This window comes from Acipenser ruthenus, chromosome 3 (assembly GCF_902713425.1).
Source record: "Acipenser ruthenus chromosome 3, fAciRut3.2 maternal haplotype, whole genome shotgun sequence".
In the NCBI taxonomy this organism is placed as follows: Eukaryota; Metazoa; Chordata; class Actinopteri; order Acipenseriformes; family Acipenseridae; genus Acipenser; species Acipenser ruthenus.
Genome location: NC_081191.1, coordinates 34,771,885 through 34,794,297, shown reverse-complemented (window position 1 = coordinate 34,794,297; position 22,413 = coordinate 34,771,885). Strand labels below are relative to the sequence as shown.

Here is a 22,413-nt window from a genome sequence, read left to right as displayed (position 1 = left end):
AGGGGTTTAACCAGAGAACTTTATTTATGTGTTCACCTAATCTTAATTGGGTTTCGGTCTAGAAGCTGGCACGCTTATTTCATCAGTTTTATAATAAACCATTTATCTTCTGCTCATCCTAATGTTAAATATATTTCACTGTCAAAGCAGTACAGCTCCCGCAGAGGCAAATCCAATAGCATAGTCAGGTAGTCATTAAACACAGTTATGCTGCCCTAAAGATTGGGGGCCAGGGGTGTTTAGCAGTGCTCTGTGGGAGAGAGAGTTGGACTTGCATTGCAGTTTGTTCATATGCCTTGGTTGCATGTGATCTTCATGAGTAATGCAAGCTTTTAGTACAGCTTGAAATGGTTCAGACTTGGAGTTTTACTTCCAAAACTGTCTTCTGCAGGCTAATAAACCATGAGGGTCACGCTAACCGACTATAGTTATTGTGCATTGTTGTTTTCAGGAAGTCCTGATTTCTTTGTTACTTTTACAGGCCCAGAGAGACATCATATTTGAGCTCCGTAGGATCGCGTTTGATGTTGAGTGTGAACCTAATAACAGTGGTAGCATTGAGAAGCGCAAATCCATGTACACCAGGGACTACAAAAAGCTTGGATTCATTGTAAGTATGCATTTAGTATTGCCATTGGCAATGCATTTTGGGTGGTATTCAAAAGAGTATTCCTTTGATTAAGGAGGAGTGAGGGGTCTGTTTTACGTGCTAAATTCACAGCATTATAACTTTTAACACTACTCTATTGTAGACACTGTGCACTGGAGCATATATCATCCCACCTATTTATGATGAAACAATAGTAGAGACACATCCAAAGAGATGAGGCAAAGTAATCTTTTAATAGAGGGGGTGGACTGTCTTGCATCCATTTTCCTTAGCGTCACTCCAGAGCCTTTTGTCAGCATCCCTGTCTATTAAGCCACTCTTCCATCTCACCTTGGCTCTGTTCTCGTTTGCCTACAGAGGGCAAACAGAGCCATTATGGCTGATCCAAAGAGTTGCTGTATCTAATTTGCTTACAGACATACCTGTTTTGTATAAGGTCTGAAAATGCTCAAAAAGGACCGGAGTCCAGTGACGGAGACCAAAATTTATATCAGAAGCTGAAGTATAAAATTGCCCAGCATCTCTTTGTTACTTTTGCTAGCAGGGCGTAGAGCTACCGTATTAAATACCAATGACTGGATGGTAAAATCATTGAATTTATTTATTTATTTATTTATTTATTATTTTTATATATACCCAAACCATCTGGATTTACTGCTATATCAATACTGTGTTTTAAGAAACATAACTATACTATCTTGTATTGTAAATACAAAAAATAAAACCAGAGTTTAATTTAAAGGTTAAATGTAAATGTTCTACGAATTCTTACTTGCCATATCCTTTAACTGGCTACTGTCCCTTTCACTAGCTTCCCATATTAAATATATACAGGTATGGTAGTGTACTACAATGTACTTTGCTTGAGTTTGGTGTGGTACAGTTGGGTTCTGCTGCATTTGTTCAATTACTGCACAGCTATAGCAGTGGGGTTTCAAAGATGTGCTGAGACTGAGAAAGGAAAGTTAGGAAAAGTTGTAAATTAACCAAGAACATTTTACCATTCGTTAGACAGTGTGTGATGGCCTCTGACATTTCCCTGTTTACAATGGCTGTCCTGCTGGGAGAAACGACATTTGTTAGTGTCACATTGATTGACTATCCTGCATTTGTCATAGCCAGCTTCTTATTTCATGACCTACTTTGGGGGTTTCATTTTTCTCTTTTATTTTTTTTCTGTGGTAGTTATTTATATGCAGCACTTTTTCATGTTGCCTGCGTACAAACCTAAGAGGTTGAAGATTTAGATTTTTGTAATATAATCTCACTGACTGTAATATGTGCACCAGGTGTACAAGTTTAGAATTATAAACAGTGGATTGCTGTAGTGTCTTGTTCCACTGCATTTATTTTTTTATTTTTTAATGTTATCATAATTAGTTCTGGGCCAGAGCAGGCCCTCTGTAGTTTATTACAGGGTTCATAAAGGTATATTTTCCTCAGTTTGAGTTTGAAGTACACATGAAATTGCAGAAAGAGGTTTGACATGGAAGTTAAGCTGTTTTGGGTTTGAAAGCAGGTTTCTTCCGTAGCTGTCCGTATTCTATTGGCATTTCAGGTTTCTGGCTGCTTGCCCCATTTCAGTTTGAATTCAGTGTATATGCTTTGATTTACAATTCCATATACTGTAGTGTGGCTAAGCGATTTTTTTTATCAAGAAAATCAAGGAACTGGTTTTGATATAGGTGAAATAATACTTAACCAAGTTAAGTATTTATACCCAGGTTTTTTTAAACGTTTTTCTTACAACACTAGTTGCTAAAATAAAAATAATGAAAACAGTTGGGCTTTTTGAAATATGAAATAATGAAAACCTGTTCGGCTTTTTGCTTCGATTTAGAAATGAGGAGCTCTGATGGAAATCTGATGGAACAAGAACAGATTACACTGTGTAACAATTTTTTTTTTTTTTTTTTGGTTCCTGGGTAGTAAGTGTTATTTCCTAATTGCTTATGCCTCAAAAGTATAGAAAATGACTACTATTCCCCACAAACTTTGCTTTTGTGACCAGGACAGTGATATTTTGAAATTTACCTATTTCCAATGAGAAAACGGGCGAATTTGTGTCTCTTCGTTCACATAAAGTCAGAAAAAAACAACATATGAATCCAAATTAACATGTATTTATACTAAAGTAATACAAAAATGACTACAAAAGATTTAGAAGTGAGTAGTTTTTCGAGATTTACGATTATACTGTAAATCACTTTCACGAATCAGCCCCCAAATGTAGTCTCCCATCATGTTCTCGTTATACTGTCCTTGGTAGCGGCGTTCAAAGTCCAGTATATCCTGGTGGAAGCGCTCGCCTTGCTCCTCCGAGTACGCTCCCATGTTCTCCTTGAATTTATCAAGATGAGCATCAAGGATATGGACTTTGAGGGACATCCTACAGCCCATTGTGTCGTAGTTCTTCACCAGAGTCTCAACCAGCTCCACATAGTTTTCGGCCTTGTGATTGCCCAGGAAGCCCCGAACCACTGCGACAAAGCTGTTCCAAGCCGCTTTCTCCTTACTAGTGATCTTCTTGGGGAATTCATTGCACTCCAGGATCTTCTTTATCTGTGGTCCGACGAAGACACCGGCTTTGACCTTTGCCTCAGACAGCTTAGGGAAGAAGTCTTGAAGGTACTTGAAGGCTGCCGACTCCTTATCTAGAGCTCTGACAAATTGTTTCATAAGGCCCAATTTGATGTGCAGTGGTGGCATCAGCACCTTCCGGGGGTCCCAGCCGTACTCATTATACTTCAAGGCGTCCAGCAAGGTCTTGATGCTGTTGTAATCCTCTTTGAGGTGCACCGAGTGAGCCAGGGGAAGAGACGGGTACTTGTTACCATTATGGAGCAGCACGGCTTTGAGGCTCCTGGGTGAGCTGTCAATGAAGGACAGTATAACGAGAACATGATGGGAGACTACATTTGGGGGCTGATTCGTGAAAGTGATTTACAGTATAATCGTAAATCTCAAAAAACTACTCACTTCTAAATCTTTTGTAGTCATTTTTATATTACTTTAGTATACATACATGTTAATTTGGATTCATATGTTGTTTTTTTCTGACTTTATGTGAACGAAAAGACACAAATTTGCCCGTTTTCTCATTGGAAATAGGTAAATTTCAAAATATCACTGTCCTGGTCACAAAAGCAAAGTTTGTGGGGAATAATAGCCATTTTCTATACTTTTGAGGCATAAGCAATTAGGAAATAACACTTACTACCCAGGAACAAAAATTGTGTTACATCAGACAGGTCTCCTCAATCTTCTAGTCAATGTACACTGCAAATACTACTTGGATACAAGAAATAATTGGGAAGAATATCTGATGTTAAAACTTCATGCTGATTTGAACTTTCAGTTTGGTCTACTGCCGAGGTTGCTGTGGCCACTGACTGTGTACAAGGTTTCTTTGACAACAGTAGAGAAGCTGGAAGCTTTAATCAGTTCTTACATCAGGAAATGGTTGGGAGTTCCACGCTGCCTCAGCAGAGTGGGACTTTATGGTAAAGGAATACTGCAGCTACCAGTCTCTGCTCTAACCGAGGAGTTTAAGTGCGCCAAGGTCAGACTGGAAATGACATTAGTAGAGTCATGCAATAAATGCGTAAGGGAGAGGCAGCACCTGTGTTGAAAACTGGAAGAAAGTGGGCGGCAAAGAAAGCTGTGGAAGATGCAAAGGCTGCCCTTCGAATTGGTGATATCATGGGGCAAGTTCAGCATGGAAGAGGGGGTCTTGGTTTCAGTTCAACTCCTCCTACATGGCACAAGGCGGCCCCAGCTCAAAGGAGGAAGCTGGTAGTCAACGAGGTGCAAAAGCAGGAGGAGAGGATGAGGTGTATAAAGGCCATTTCCCAGGCCAAACAGGGAGAATGGATGAGATGGGAGAGTGTGGAACAACGCAAGATTGGCTGGCAAGACCTATGGTCAATGGAACAGAGCAGGATCAGTTTCCTCATCAGGTCAACATATGATGTTCTCCCATCACCACAGAACCTAAACCTCTGGGTAGGAGAGGATCCCTCATGTCCTTTGTGTTCATCACCTGCAACATTAAGGCACATTTTGACAGGATGTAAGGTGGCTCTTAGCCAAGGACGGTTTACTTGGCGCCATGACCAGGTGCTGCGATGTTTGGCCTTAGCATTGGAAGACAAGCGTAACATGACCAATAAGTTGCCACCTGTTCCATCAAAACATTACAACCAAAATACAACATTCCTCCGCCCAGGAGAGCAACCACCAAGAAAAGGTGTTAAAACCAATCCTCGCCCAGGACAACTGGAAGCAGCTAGAGACTGGAATATGCTGGCAGATGTTGGTCAACGGCTTATTTTTCCACCTGAGATTGCCACCACTAACCTTCGACCAGATATTGTCTTGTGGTCTGGATCAGCACGCCTTGTTCACCTGGTAGAGTTAACAGTGCCATGGGAGGATGCTGTAGATGAGGCGTATGAGAGGAAGAAACTGCAGTATGCTCAACTAGCCACTGAAGCGGAACAGCGAGGATGGAGAGTTCGGGTTTACCCAGTGGAAGTGGGTTGTCGAGGATTTGTGGCACACTCTACAACCTGGTTTCTCAGAGACGTCGGATTCAGTGGCCAAGAGTTGCGTCGCACAGTGAAGAACTTATCTGAAGCAGCAGAGAGGAGCAGCAACTGGCTGTGGTTGAGACGGAAAGATTCTGGCTGGGGACAGGTAAGTAAGCTGGGCTGAGTTGAGTGGGGGACGGAGGGGGGTGGTGCTGGGACGCCAGAATCACCGTCGAGCCCCCTTGAGGTGTCGTGGGCTAGTCGACGAAACACTGAGGATGGAAGGTGCCCACTTGAAAACCCCAGAGATGTACCCTACTTAGCTCAATCCAGACGGTTGTCATGCTGATGCGCTGGGGAGGCCGCACTTTGGTTGATCCCCGGAGCCAGCATCGCAGCCGTTGTGTGTGCTGATGCGCCAGGGAGGCAAAATAAGCTGATCCCTGGAGCCAGCATTACACTTCAGCCATTAACACCAGACAGAAGGATATCTACATCATCATATGGAAGGAAACGTAAATGGATGGAGACACATATGGATCACATTAGTTTACTGTAAAGCTACGTCTTAGTTGGTGCTTATCTTGGCGAGAGCCGAGTTCAAATCAGCATGAAGTTTTAACATCTACTCTCGTGTAATGGAAATCTTGACATCTGGGTTTGATTTAATTGAAATAATGACCCCCCCCCCCCCCCCCCCCCCAAAAAAAAGCCTACATATTGAGGGCACATTTGATTTCAAATGAAGGCTGTAATGTTTCGTGAAGTCCAGATGTGGGTTGTATGACAAGCAGGCATTACTTTATAACAATATTGAAACCCCTTTGCCATAGCTGGCTTACAGCTACACCAGGAACAGGCCTGACAGACTTTTGAAAGTAAATAAAATGCCCAATTTACCCTCCTGTTTTCTGCACGTTTTGTTTATCGATTTGCCTCAGATAAAGACGGTTCTCAAAACATATCATATTTAAAACAGGTTTTTAAAAAGGAAGTAGAAAAGCTGCCTTGTGGCTGTCATCATTCAATGGATGAGGTTCTTGAGAGGAATTCTTAAAGATGAGAATAGGGGTATACATGGGGAAAACCTTTTTAAAAACATTTCCACTTTGATGAGCACAAATGCTAAGTTTCCTTGAAGGGCAGGCTTGCCTGTGGCTCCTATAAAGCCATTGATACTGTAGCTTCCTAAGTATTTTAGCTGATTATGCTCCCGTCTTGTATTATCTCTTCTGCGGGAGCAGTTCAACAACCATTCCTTGTCAGTAACACATTTTAGACTGAAGCAAACCATAGAGCACTCTCAGCAGTGTGCTGAATAAGTCCCTCAGGCTTCTGGTTTTCAAGTAGCATTTAATGGCTGTTCCTTTGATGATAAGTTAATTTTGAGGATCCCTCAATTTTATACCAATGCAAATTACTAATAATACCATTTCAAGCCAATCTGTATATTGAGATGTGCTGCTCAGGCTGGCTGCTGATAACACAAATCAGTTATTTCGTGACCTCTTTAATTTGTCACTTCCTTAAAAACAACTGTCTGAGGATTTCTTCACAGGAAAAAAGAAAATCACTGAATAAAATGTATATCTTAATTTAAGACCCATGCATCTGTTTAATGATGTGTAACCTTGTATGGAGTTTTCTGGATTTTATTTATTGATTTATTTATTTATTTATTTTCAACACTATACAGTTTATACACCATATAGTATACAAACATTGCACGCATGTAAAGTACAGATCCCAAAAACAAATACTTAAGTAGTGTAGTGAAGTATTTCTTCTTTCGTTACTTTCCACCCTTGCTTATCAGTGATTTCATTACAACAATTTAAGTGCCTGTGGGCCATATTTTAAAAGCATTTACACCAGTCTTTTAATTAATTCATATTTAACAGGTAAAACACCTAATAATTTTACTAAAACTAAAACCAAACAACCAAGTTATATATTTCAGGTTCTCTAAAGCACTCCCAATGTATTTTGCATCCTGTGTTGTAACATAAACATTATTATTATTATTATTATTATTATTATTATCATTATTATTATTTTTTCTCCTTTCAAAAAGTTGGAAACACTTTGAAAATATGGCCCCATGTATCTTACAAGATGGCACACCGCATGAATACATCTTGTTAACACTGAGAATGTTTTGTTTTTGTTAAACTATCTATATGTATGCGTGTGTGTGTGTGTATATATATATATATATATATATATATATACAGTGCCTTGCAAAAGTATTCAGACCCCTGACCAATTCTCTCATATTAATGAATTACAAATGGTACATTGAAATTTCGTTCTGTTTGATATTTTATTTTAAAACAGTGAAACTCAAAATCAATTATTGTAAAGTGACATTGGTTTTATGTTGGAAAATATTTAAGAAAAATAAACTGAAATATCTTGCTTGCATAAGTATTCAACCCCTGTGCTGTGGAAGCTCCCAGTTTACACCGATGAAAGAAATTGCCCTAACGAGGACACAATTACCTTACCATTGGCCTCCACCTGTGAACCATTAAAGTTGCTGTCACATTTTCTGGATAAAAACCCCACTTTTGAAGGATCATTGGTCAGGCTGTGAATCTGAAGGAAAATGAAGACCAAAGCATTCTACAGAAGTTAGAGATAAAGTAATACAAATGCATAGATTAGGGAAAGGGTACAAAATAATATCCAAGTGTTTGGATATCCCAGTGAGCACAGTTGGATCAATAATCAGGAAGTGGAAGCTGCATCACACCACCCAGGCACTGCCAAGAAAAGGCCATCCCTCAAAACTCAGCGCTCAAACAAGAAGGAGACTTGTGAAAGAAGCCACAGAGAGGCCAACAATCACTTTGAAGGAGCTACAGAGTTCAGTGGCTGGGAGTGGAGTAATGGTGCACCAGTCAACCATATCAAGCATAACACTGGCCTGTATGGGAGGGTGGCAAGAAAGAAGCAGTTATTCAAAATGTACCATCTGAAAGCACGTCTGGAGTTTGCCAGAAAGCATGAGAGTGACCCAGCTGCGATGTGGGAAAAGGTTTTGTGGTCAGATGAGACCAAGATAGAGCTTTTTGGCCAAAACTCAAAGCGCTATGTGTGGCGCAAACCTAACACTGCCCATGCCTCAAGACACACCATCCCTACAGTGAAGTATGGTGGTGGCAGCATCATGCTAAGGGGATGCTTCTCATCAGCAGGGACTGGGCATCTTGTTAAAATTGAAGGAAGAAGGGATGGAGCAAAATACAGGGAAATACTGCAAGAGAACCTGCTTCAGTCCGCTAAAAAACTGAAGCTTGGGAGGAAATTCACCTTTCAGCAGGACAATGATCCCAAGCACAAGTCCAAAGCAACATAGGAGTGGCTCAAGAACAAAAAGGTGAATGTCCTACAGTGGCCCGGTCAAAGTCCTGATCTCAATCCCATTGAGAATTTGCCTGTGTGTGTGTGTGTGTGTGTGTTTTGTTTTTGTTAAAAAACAATATATATATATATATATATGTGTGTATATGTATGTGTATATATATATATATATATATATATATATATATATATATATATATATATATATATATATATATATATATATATATATATATATATATATATATATATATAATATATATATATATATATATATATATATATATATATATATATATATATATATATATATATAGTGACAATGTGTCTTGATTACCACCACACTCCACAGTCTTAGCCTTAACACAGACAGCTAGCAAGCGGATTCAGGGTCTTTAAATATACTTGCCAATAAACCACAGGTGTACTGGATTCCCTGGAACTCACAAAGCCTGCTGGAAAGTGTGGTTTTTACCTGGTCCTTAGGGCTGTTGGACTACAACGTCTCATCCAGTGGTAGAGGGTATAGGCTCTGTGCTACCCGCTAGGGATGTCACGGTATACCGGTTTTAGAGTAAACTGCGGTATAAACTGCCACAGTTTTGAAACAGCAACCATTTTTCTATACCATGATTACAGAGTTCACACGGTTTAAGGTGATATGGGTATGTTTTTTTATTCACCGTTTGTCCATCGGTGAGCCATTGTGTTCATTAGAACTAACTTTATACCACGGTACGACGATAACCGTGGTATATTTTTTGACGGTTACCAGAGCGTCAAAATTTGATACCCGCGGTCCTATATATTTCCCCTCTATATATATATATATATATATATATATATATATATATATATATATATATATATATATATATATATATATATAATGTGGATGTAATTGTATCTCCGCCCATGCAAAAATTTATGATGCCTGAAGGTTTAAATAGAAAGGAACAGTGGATTGTTACATCATTAACTATGTAGTAAATTACATCACAAACACATTAATAGATTTAAATAGAAATAAGCAAATGTAGTTACCATGGCATCAAAAGCCTGTAAGTACCTGAAATGTTGGGAAGTTGTCATGTTTTATACTTTTACTTTTCTTTTACATAGCTGAAGGGCTTTTCTGAATTTTTTTTTTTTGAAAGTTTTAAACCTTTTTGTGTACTCTCTCCCCCCCCCCCCCCCCCCAAAAAAAAAGCTGCTTCTGTATATAACACGTACACACATGTCTGCTGTAAACTATGATTCCAATTAAGGTGGTTGTTTTGAGTAGCATGTCTGCTGTATTTTTCGATTTCAAAGTGGTGATCTTTGTAATTGGAGGTTGTACTGTACTGTCGCAAGGTAAAAGCCCAGAGATCCGCTTTGGGTTCATTAACGTCCCAATGGTGGTGGATGATGATGCCAAGAGTGGCTCACTAATGGCCTGCCTCCCCCTGCTTGTTTAATCTTCCTTGAAAAATAAAAGCTGCATTACCCATAATGAATACATAGGCCTGAGTTTGTGCTTTTACCTTTTGGCATTTTGAATATGTGCTGCTCTTTTTAACCAGAAACATCCATAAATACAAAATTAACCATTTCCCTGCCACTGGTCAAAGCAGGTGCAATTTTCCTTCCACTATTACACAGTACACAGGGTAGCTTATCTATTTTTTTTTAAAAGCTATTGGTTTGATTTGACATTTTCATGGAGTCAGTTTAATTTTTATATGGTGAAAATGAAAAGGCCTTTTTTTTTTTTTTTTACAAAACCTGAATACATCTTTCCGTGACCTGTGTTTGTTTCTGTGTCATGCTGCAATTTATTATTTCCATACCTTTTGTAAACATCATAGCCTTCTTTTTACTATTGTAGTAGTTATGCTTTAACATGGAATAACATGTGTTCTGTGCAATGTAGATGGGATCCATTTGCAGATAATAAATTTAAATTTGCAAAAAAAAAAAAAATTCTTTGCTGTGTCTATTAATGTGAATCATCTGCTGTCTCTTCCCAGAATCATGTCAATCCAGCGGTGGACTTCACCCAGATTCCTCCAGGGATGCTTGCTCTGGATAACATGCTGTACTTTGCCAAGCACCAACAGGATGCCTACATTAGGGTAAGGTTATTTTCACTTAATTATCGCCACTGCCAGACACATCAGTAGTGGTAAAAGAAACATTCTTTTTTTTGCTGTTACTATTCTTTGTTTGTTTGTTTGTTTGTTTATTATTGTCTTAATTTAAAGTACATTAAAAAAAAAAAAAAAAAAAATTTGACTGCTTCAAATGACAATTAGGATTATTTTCTAAGATCCTCCTTCTAGCGCGTGACAATAACCTTCCTAAATAAAATAAAATAAAAACATTGCATGGTTCTAGGTTAGCTTGAAGCCCATAGTGTCTGTGGAGCTACAAGCCCATAGTGTCTGTGGAGCTCCAGCTTTATTGTCACACTGCTACTGACAATCATGGGGTTTCCATGCGGGTCAATTTATACGTGAAATGGTGATGTGTGTGCACTTTTGGGAGAATTACTCGGGTAAATCAGGTTTGTGGCCAAATAAAACGGCCAAAGAGAGGGATAGGGTAAATCTCATTTACTCGTGTAAATGACGAAACACATGGGAAAACCACGCCTGGTTTCACATGGAAACCCGCATTTCACGTGTAAATGTTAATGAGCGTGTTCATCCTTAAATATAAATATTGCAAGGGATCAGGTCATTTGTTACTGTGGATTCCAAGATGGCAGAAAGTAGTGGCTGATGGACGATTTTATGGTTAGCAGTGGAGTAGTTCACCTTAATGCTAATGCGGACAGCCTTTTTTATTATTGTTTTTTGCTGTGTCTGGTCTGTCATGTTGTATATATCTTGTGGGTTTACAGTTCTGTATAAAACCACTTACCACGAACTGCGTTATGCATTTGTTATAGTATTAAAGCAGCTGTTTGAGAATACCCTTGCTATAAAAACTACACTAAAGTTAAACACGAAGAGCAAGTGAGCTGCTTAACTGAATTAATTCCCGTCCTTTTTTTGATCCCAGCTACAGTGCCGTGAAAAAGTATTTGCCCCCTGTCTGATTTTCTGCATGTATTTATTAAGGAAAGTTATGCAACACCCAATGCCCCTGTGTGAAAAAGTAATCGCCCCCTTAGACTCAATAACTGGTTACGCCACCTTTAGCAGCAATAACTGCAACCATACGCTTCCTGTAGTTATTGATTAGTCTGTCACAGCGCCGTGGAGGAATTTTGGCCCACTCCTCCATGCAGAACTACTTCAACTCAGTGACATTTGTGGGTTTTTGAGCATGAACTGCTTGTTTCAGATCCTGCCACAACATCTCAGTGGGGTTTAGGTCTGGACTTTGACTAGGCCATTCCGAAACTTTAAATTTCTTTTTCTTCAACCATTCTGATATAGACTTGCTTGTGTGTTTTGGATCATCATCTTGCTGCATGTCCCAGCTGCGCTTCAGCTTCAGCTTACGGACGGATGGCCTGACATTCTCCTGTAGAATTCTCTGATACAGAGCAGAATTAATGGTTCCTTCAATGATGGCAAGGCGTCCAGGTCCTGATGCAGCAAAGCATCCCCAAACCATGACACTACCACCACCATGCTTGACTGTTGGTATGAGGTTCTTACTGTGGAATGCAGTGTTTGGTTTTCGCCAGACATAACGGGACCCATGTTGGCCAAAAAGTTCCACTTTTGACTCATCTGTCCATAGAACATTGTTCCAGAACTCTTGAGGATCATCCAGGTGTTTTTTGGCAAACTTGAGACGAGCATTCATGTTCTTAGTGAGCAATGGTTTCCGCCTTGCTACTCTGCCATGAATCCCATTTTTGCCCAGTGTCTTTCTGATGGTGGAGTCGTGAACACTGACCTTAGCCGAGGCGAGAGAGGCCTGCAGATCCCTGGATGTTGTTCTAGGGTTCTTTATGACTTTCTGGACGATTTTACGCCTTGCTCTTGGAGAGATTTTGGCAGGACGGCCACTCCAGGGAAGATTCACTACTGTCCCAAACTTTCTCCATTTGGACAATATGGCTCTGACTGTGGTTCGGTGGAGCCCCAGAGCCTTAGAAATGGCTTTGTAACCCTTTCCAGACTGATAGGCATCAACTTTTTTCCGGAGGTCTTCAGGAATTTCTTTTGTTCGTGGCATGATGTGCCTCTAGAACCTGTGTGCTGACAACTTCACTCTGATGGTAAGGGCCAAAGTCAGTCAGATTTATATTGGGCAGGGCTGGCCCAAATCAGGCCTGGTTGTTAACCAAAGTACTCAAACAGCTGACCCTAGTTATCCCTTTAATTGGGTTGAGTTAACTAGGGGGGGCAATAACTTTCACACCTGAAGATTGCATGTTTGATTACCTTGCACACCAAACAAATGAAAGAAGCACCAAGCTTTGGTGTCATTTTTTCCCTCAGACTCCCTCTATATACTACTACAACCCACAAAAGAATTTGACCAAATACAATGTGAAAAATGTGCAAAAATAAAGAAAATCAGACAGGGGGCAAATATTTTTCACGACACTGTATGTCCAAAGACAACGCGCATCTGCCTTCCACGTTAATAAATATAGTTTGTGAACTGGATGTCATAAGCCAGCTCGATGGCCCAAAACAGCGCAACAACATCCAAGTTGTTGATGTCCTCTCAGAACTGACCAAATAAAATTGCAAATGAACGTATTGATTGTGTTTTATTTGTTTGCATCATTTAATATTTAACACAACAGTAAATCCAACACAACTTAAAGGAAAGGAGAGCATCTCTGACAGCACGAGCCTCCTCAAATCGCTGCTGTCCAATTGAAACTGGCGGCTGAGGTAACCTTCACAGTTGCCAAGTCCGCTTATAATACATTTTTAGAGTCGCAGGTTGTAAGCAGCTGTCAGCCGTCCTGACGGGTAAGGTTTCTAAGCCAGCATAGTATACGCAGCATCACTTGATCCCCTATATGCTGGATTGCCTGAATGAAAGGGGTATGTGTATGTGTATTATACACACATATACACGTCTCTGCCGGTTTTCAGCCATGGTATATCTGCAATACCTGTGCTGGTCAGATTATTTTTATACCTTTAATTAATGAGTCATCAGATAAATTAGTTGAAACCGGATTCAATACTAACGACAAGCCAACCCACCTGACATTTGAAAAACAATTTGGTCAAGAGCAGTAAAACACATGATTAACCAAGCAGGCACAGGGTATTTTGCTTTATTACAGCAGCTTAGATTCACTAGTGTACCAGTTCTCTGTGCATTGAAACCACATTTTCACAAAATGTCACTAGTAATCTTTTAAAAACATCACAAGTACTTTACGCATAGTTAATTACATATCAACCCCCACCTTTCCCGTTCATTTGCATGACGTCGGGTGAAAAGCCTGGTTTACTGGAGTAAAATAAACTAAATGGAAACCCAAAAAATACATTTTTCTCGTGTGTCAAAAAAAAAAAAAAACTTGCATGGAAACCCCATGAATGTTTGCTGTTCCACTTCTCCCATAATGGACGAATACACCTTTAAGGTAAAAGCTACACAGCACTGTTTCTGCCTGCTATTACAAGTAATCTTGGTGTCAGTGTTCTGAGGTGGTTGCACTTTTTCTTGCTTACTGCGTTTCTTTCTTAACATAATTGTTTTCTGAAGTGACTTGCAAACTGCATTTTCTCTACCCCTTGTCTCTTTGTGGTGTGACAATCTCTGGCGAGAGCTGCTTTCATTCTCGTGGCTTCAAGTATTTGTACCTAATGATAAAAAAAAGGTGGTGGCCATGTGACTTTTTTGGTTTGTGGATGATAAATACCCAGCTACGCAATGAGCTATTGGCTTTATTTTATGGTTTTCTTTGTGAAGTTTAAATTGTCATGCTGTAGTAATTTTACAAAGCTGTGGTTAATGCATACAATTACAGTACTTTATTATACATGGGTAAGATTCTGATGTACAGCAAAACATTTAACAAGTTACCATTTTAGACATTAACAAAAACACAGAATATCTCTTGACTGATTTGAGAACATTAAGCTGATGGAAATGATCTATGAAATGCCAAGCTTTGAATAATGGTTATGACATTCAGGATTTTCTGCCTTCATTAGGTGGTCAATTACTTTTGTGACAGTCAAGACACAGCACAACATTCCTGGTCACGCTTATCTGAAATCATTACAATGAATTATTTCATTCCTTTTAATATAATTCCATTAATTATTTTTTTCCCAAAAATTCACAAGAATACCATTTTAATATTCATAAAGATTGCACATGAGCAAATATTTTGGAATCTGTATTCTGATCGTACTGCACCCTGTGTAATGGGGCAGACAGAGATTTTAAATTACTCTTTTTTTTTTTTGTCTTGTCTTGTTTCAGATTGTTTTAGAGAACAGCAGCCGGGAAGACAAGCACGAGTGTCCTTTTGGTCGAAGCAGCATTGAGTTAACCAAGATGCTTTGTGAAATCCTGAAAGTAGGAGAGCTGCGTAAGTTCCACATTTTCTTCTCAATGCCTTGCCAGGATGCATGATGTTTACACCAGGCATTTCCTATTTCTGCCGATTTTTATTTAATTTATTTAAATGCATCTCTGAATTGGACAACATTCAGATTAGCTTCTGGGCTGTTCTCCAAGTTGAATACTGCACCAACATGTTAATAAATGTCAAAACAATAAAGTATGTTTAGAAATTAAACAACATTGGAGGTGGCAACAATAAGGTATGATTTCAGACCAGGGACAGCATGGTGTTAGTGCTTAACTTAGGCAAGTGTTTTTTATGAGCAAGTGCATTGGTACCCAAAAATATAAATCCCAATTTAACCCTTTGCTCCCTAAATACAGTACCTTGGTATCCCTGAATAGATAATCGTCCCATCCGTCTTTTTTTTTTTTTTTGTGCAGTGGTACCCCAAGTGTTATCAATTTACTACTAGTGTAGAAAGATTGAGTGGGATATTTTATCCCCCAGGTTGTTTCCTGGAATAGTGACTGGGTTAAACAAGGGTACCATTTGTCTTTGTTTTTTTAATGTTCTGAGTCTACACCACCATAAACAGTGTATCTTAACACTACCACCCCAGTATCTTTTTAATTGGGCATTTCTGGGTGAAAGTGTATTCACAGGGGTACTGGGTATAATGGAAAAGCATTCCTGTCTCCTGCAGAGATGGCTGAATCGCTGCAGCCTGCAGCTCACAGCATTGTTTGACTGAGGTACAGAATAATTGCTTGCATTCATCTATTTATTTATTGATATACTTTGTATATTCTAGTAGTCGGGTAAACCAATGACATTTAACAGTACAGCTGGAGATATCTCTTCTAGAAAGCCTGTGCCTGTGTGAAAGAAAAAAAGAAAAAGCTAAACTATGTAACGGATATCAAGGCTGAGCTCAGCTGGCTGCTGTAATTGTAATGTCAATGCGAGATAAAGGGAAAATTGAAGACGGTTCAGCAGTCACTGCCAGGACAGGTGTGCATTCAGTCTCTTACTGTTCTGTTAAAAGAATGTATGCAAACGCATTGAAAGCGAGCAATAAATAGTTAATGTTACACTTTTTTTTTTTCCTCAATATTATATATCTGTTTTCCATGTTGTGATGTCAAGTGATCTGTTGAAAAAAAGAGGTTTAGCTGAAATTTTGTAACGGTCATTCTCTCAACCTGTGTAATAATCCAGCAATTATTATTCTTGGCACATAGCTTTCAAAATATAGTACATAAAACCTAACAGTCTTTGTGTCTGTTCCCCCATATTTATCTGTTCACCCATCTATTTTCAATAATCTATCTGTAAATGTTTCATCCATCTGCCGTCTTCTGATGCACCTGTCATCTGCTTGTCTACTCTTTTTATAATTGTTTTAACAGGTCTTGTATTGTTTATCTATAATAGGTGTATTTGTTCTTTTAAAATAATGAAGTAATAACGTACACATCTGTGTGATTGAGAGACAAGGCCAGAGGAGCTTGTATGAATTTACAATTCCGCTTCTTCGCCTACAACTGCTCATAGCTCATAAACCATTTCAGCTTTAGATTCATATTTTCAGTTTTATGGAATCTTCACAGACAAAATATAGCAACACCATTGCACATTGATCTATAACCTAAGCTGTCTTACATATTGAGGTCAAGTGATTTTATGCCTTTCCGGATTGTTAAGATCAGATATTTGTATTCTGTGATTCTGTCGGTCAAATTGGTCATCGGGACCATACAAGAAAAATGAAGCTTTTCGTGCCAGTAATTTTATAAAGCTCAGAAACCATCTGAGGTATTGATTTTATATTTGCTGGGTTATGCAGACCTTGTATGCTAAATGTGTTGGTGACCATTATAGTGACCTTGTGTGACTTTTTTAAAAAGTTTCTTCTGTATGGAGGCATAGTAAACATTCAGTTGCTATCTTAAACTCCCTTTTCTAGTTTCTATATAAATATTGGGCCAGCAACAAAGTGTTTTTTTTTTTTCGTTTTTTTTTCTTTACATTGGTGTTGCCATGTCTTTTTAGTTAAACATAAATTGGTATTATTAAGTAAAACAGACTGGCTTCTTGTGTGTTAATGCACACTGTTAGTACTGCATGCCAGTTTTCATTAAAAGTAGCTCAGCAGATCTTGACAGTAGCTTTTGTGGACAACACTTGACATTTAGCTCATGAATTCCTCCCATGAAATCAGAAACGTGTTGAAATGTCTTCTATATAATGTCAGCAAAAAGTCAACTCTTACTGTAGTGAAGAAGGTCACGGCAAGTAACTGCAAATGATGAATTTGAAGAGGCACAGAATCAAACACTGCTTGAAGTTATAATTCAGTAATCTTTGTCAAAACATGACCCATATGCAGATGAAAATAGTGCTGCTGTTTGCTAATTTATTTATGCTCATTGCATTGTGCATCTATTTAGTAAACTGTTTGTTCAACCATGACCTGTCATTTTTAATCTCTCCAAAATATTCTTCAGAATTTTAATGCCAAGTACAGTAGCAAAGTCAAAATAAACCACATTATGCAAAAAAACCTATGGTTTCCTAGTGTTTGCTGCTACATTATTTGATAGTTCAGCCTCTTGTCCAGGTATTTTACATCCCTTAAGGACAGGGGTTTACAACCAGGGGTAGTTTGTCAGTCCCAAGCTGTTGGGACATAAATTATATATATTAAATAAACAGGGAGGAATAATTGTTAATTGGATTATTTGGCCTTTTATTGCAACTACAGGACCATTCAGTAGAGCAAAAATTGTAAAGGGGTACTTGAGCTGAAACCACCAGACAGAAAGAAAAAAAAAAAAGCCTTCAGACTCAAGATTCCATCCCCTAGAAACCTGGTTGCCACCATGCAACTTTGTGTGCAGAATTCATGCAGTCCTCCACCCACAGAATGCCTGAGTGTTTAAACCTGAAAGATCTGAGGCTTTGCAATGGCATGCACTCTGATTGAGGACATCCCAAAGGTAATCTTCAGCCTTGAAAATCAGGTCTGATCGAAACTGCAATTATATCTTAAGATGTGATTTTGACTTCCTACGGTACCTAATCTGCAGAGTGCATTAAGGCTGAAAGGGTTTCTGGTTATCTAACAAGCTGGTTGCTTTATGGAGTACTGCATTTTGCTTGCTCCTGGCAGTTCTTTTGCATGTTGCTGCTAATTTGGTAAGGCATCATCAAGACATCCGTCTCGTATATTCAGTGTCATTTTTCCTTGCTTTGGCCTGAAAGCACAGCTTGACTGTAATGGTAAAGCCTTCAAAGCAAACTATATGACCTTCTGCCTTGTGCTAAATATTATAAATAATCCAGAGCACTGTTAATTGAATAAGGGGCACAAATATGTGCAAAACGCAGGTGCCAGCAAAAAAAACTTTAGAAAGTAACATTTTCAAGCTATTCAGATTTTTTGCTAAAAGGTAAAAGGCATGACAGGCTAGTGAAAGAGTATGCTGCACCACCTAGGAACCCCTTATTAATCCTCTTTTTAATGATTATTATAGATGAATATAATTTACTTAGGCATGAATGTTCGATCTTCACACTGTTTGAGTCCTTGGATTTAATGTGTTTCCAGTGATTTATTCTTCATTTGCTTTAGGGTATTCTGGTATTAGGATTGCACTGTGTTCAATTTAATTTTGCATGCAGTCATGCTTCTCTTTCTTTTCAGCAGCTCTGAAATTGTTCACATGTTTGGAGAATTTTATATAACTATTAGGGCTGGACATTTCTGTATATTTTAATAATTGTATATGTGTAATGTACTAAACGATTGAATGATTACCTTTATACTTTACGTGAACGTGCCACTGGCTACAAATAAATCTCACGTAATACTAAATTTGAAGCAATATGTAAAAAATAAAATAAAAAATACAATCGCGCTACTATTTGACAGTGCTTCAATAAGTAGCTCTTTAGGAGGCAGTGTGGTCCAGTGGTTGAAGTCCAGGGCTTGTAACCAGAAGGTCACCGGTTCAAATCCCACCTCTCTGCCACTGACGATCACCGGTTCAAACCCACTTCTGCCACAGACTGACACTGAGCAAGTCACTTAAACTCCTTGTGCTCCATCCTGCAGATGAGGTGTTAAATCACTGTCCTATTGTAAGTGACTCTGCATATAATGCACAGTTTACACTTTACCTCTGTAAATCGCTTTGTGATGGTTGTCCACTAGGAAAGGCTATATATATAAATAAAATAATAATAGTAATCATATCAACAGGAAGTACATTCCTGCATTATGCATAAAGCCCCATTTATGTATAATTTTCAAAAATTAAAGGGAACACAATAATATATATATATATACTGTGTGTGTGTATGTGTGTATATATATATATATATATATATATATATATATATATATATATATATATTACAGTGAATCAATAAATGTCTTCATTGGACAACTATGAAATGTAAATAAATGTTTACATATTAAATGCAGTACATAGCTCCCGGCCCTGGTATACGTTCTGCTGCATGAAGCCTTTCAAATAATGTAGTACAGAGCAGACGTTAAATCGTTGAATGTCATTAACTAAAAGTCAAGTTAAAACTACAAAACATGTTTGTTTTTTTAATTATCTAATTATTTAACATTGTCCTTCAACAGTGCTGATAGTCAATGTATCTTTAGCGATCATTTCAACTATTGGGTTAGTTATTTGCTCATTTGTATAGTTGCATTTGGTGGAGCGAGCTGTAATGGTTCATTGTGATTTGCCAGTACTTCTGCTGCTTGTGCAAGGCATACTCTGTCTGTGTTGTGCCGGGTTGTGTTATTTACTGTACACATTCATTTTTTAATATTTCTTGCTTCATTTTATATTGTAATTCTGCATTTGGATGAGGGTTTCCTAACAGAATCTTATAAAGTGGTTTCCTAAGGGAGTACAGTGTTGCAATGTGATTTAAAAAAATGAAATGGCAAAGAAAAAAAATTACGTCAGTTTTGTAATAGGTTGTGTTTCCTTAAACTCTCAACTTTGTGATCATTTTTTCATTATTTTTCTTTTTTTGACAGATCTCAAATTCAGTTTAAAGTCACTGAAATAAGGAAGCTAGCATTGTACTTTTTATTTATTTATTTTTTAATTTAGTCATTGCCAATTATTTTTATTATTTTCTCCCCAATTTGGAAATGGACAGTTATTTTTAGGCTCAGCTCACTGCTACCACCCCTGCGCTGACTCAGGAGGGCGAAGTCGAACACACGCTGTCCTCCGAAGCGTGTGCAGTCAGCCGACCGCTTTTTTTTCACACTGCGGACTCACCATGCAGCCACCCAAGAGCTACAGCGTCGGAGGACAACGCAGCTCTCTGGCAGCTTACAGGCAAGCCCGCAGGCGCCCGGCCAGACTACAGGGGTCGCTGGTGCACGGTGAGCCGAGGACACCCTGGCCGCCCTAACCCTCCCTCCCCCCCCCCCGGACGACGCTCGGCCAATTGTAAGCCGCCCCCTGGGAGCTCCCATCTACGGTCGGCTGTGGAATAGCCTGGACTCGAACTCGCGACGTCCAGACTATAGCGCGCACCCTGGACTCCATGTGGAGCGCCTTTACTGGATGCGCCCCTCGGGAGCAGGTTAGCATTGTACTTTTAAACTTGTCAGTTCAACAGCAGGCATCTTTTATTATGTCAGGGGTGAGCAATTTTTTAAAAGAAAACATGTTGTCCAAGGGACAAAATGCTAGAAAAATCTACTTGTCCTTCTTAAAAATACTTGCCCCCTTGCATAAAATACACCAAAAAGTAGAATATAATTAACACTTAACAGTGAACACAATCAGTCAATTAGTAATTAACAGGGGCAGATCTAGCCTTGTAGCTTGACCGGTTCATTAAATTCTTCAAGATACACAAAAGGTTCCCTGTGACCCGACCTCACCTCAACAAATTTATAACATACTTTAAGGAAATGTTCCTTTCAGTGCAGTTTGGAACAGATTTGCTAGTAAATTTAAGTAACATACTAAGAGTACAACTATAATAAGCAATACTTGGGAGTTATTCAAATATAAAAATAACTTCTGCCTGTTTTTTCCACTCTTTCTCTATAAGCTGAATTCAACTTCTGATGTACAGGTGTTTTAGTTTGTTGCATCAGAGATGCTGCTTTGTGGAATTCAGATTTTTCTTGACGTTCTTTCAGTTTTGTAACTGCTGAACCCCAGATTTATAATGGACGTGTATAACCTGTCAAGTTTCATTTATTTATTTATTTATTTATTTATATTTATTTATTTATTTATTTATTTTTACTGTTTTTCTACCAAAATGCATCGGTATTTACAGTAGGCCCCATCAAATTCTGTAAACACAAAATATGTTTTTTTTTTCTTTTGTTTATTTCTGTTATAGCAAACAGTGTAACTTATTTGCTCATTTACAAAAAAACATAAATAATACCTTAAGTTTAAAAGATTAGCGTGTGTCTTGACATGGGCTCTCACTCTCAAGCATCCATTTCTGGGTTTATTTGTAACCAACAGAAGATCAGCTTCTTCCACAGCTAGCCAATCAGAAGTAATATGGGTGGGACGTAAACATTTTTTTAAAAATGGTGTATGTAATAGACTATTGCAATTCAGTTTTCAGAAACTTGTATGGCTCTCTACAAATATACCTGGAGTGTCTTTCTAGCAACAGAACGAACGTAGGAAAAAAAATAAATAAATAAAAAATACTTGTCCGACGGGCAAAGTATAACTGCAAAACTTATCGTCCTTCACACAAATCGTGTTGTCCCGGGCGTCGGACGATACGAATTGCACGCCCCTGTATGTGCTTCATGTAGTAATTAATTCACATGTTTGAAATATTTTGCCATCTATAACCTTTAGTCAAAGATAATTTGCAGTTAGAGTGGATCCCACCTGAAGCGAAACTTTCTAAGTAATGTAATTATTTGCTGTTTCCCCACTGGGGCAAATTCTAATATTAGTGAAGCTAATCACAACAGCTTCTGTACTTTGTGCAGTTTATACCTTCTGCCAGAGGTGAGTAATTACCTTGTGCCTAATGGCAATTCATGAAATAAGTATATATGGATCCATGTTTTTTTCATGTGTTAATCTAATTGATCCAAAAATGGATCCATGAATTTATTGATTTATTTATTTATTTTATCATGGATTGGTCTCTCGTGTACTTAAATAGCCAAGAAGAAAGAACATCAGCATATTAACAGATAATTGAAAAACATTATGTAGATAATGAGAGCCAGGATTTGTTTTTATTTTATTTTTTTTAATTAAATTAAATATTGTGCAGACTAGAGGACATGTAAGGTTCTCACACAATGTCCTCATTAATGCTGTGTGAAAAAAAGCCAACAGATTTGGTATTGCTTAATGTGAGTGTAA

General features: G+C 38.4%; 1 protein-coding gene across 7 annotated transcripts in view; it reads left to right on the top strand.

The window, feature by feature from the left end:
- LOC117394251 (engulfment and cell motility protein 1) overlaps positions 1 to 22,413 on the top strand; it is a 167,640-nt gene that overhangs the window by 76,443 nt on the left and 68,784 nt on the right. For all 7 annotated transcript variants that reach the window (XM_033992360.3, XM_033992359.3, XM_033992357.3 and 4 more), the window contains 3 exons: positions 482 to 610; positions 10,521 to 10,625; positions 14,917 to 15,025. In XM_033992360.3, coding sequence (XP_033848251.1) covers positions 482 to 610; positions 10,521 to 10,625; positions 14,917 to 15,025 — 343 coding nt within the window. The remainder of the gene's footprint in view (positions 1 to 481; positions 611 to 10,520; positions 10,626 to 14,916; positions 15,026 to 22,413) is intronic.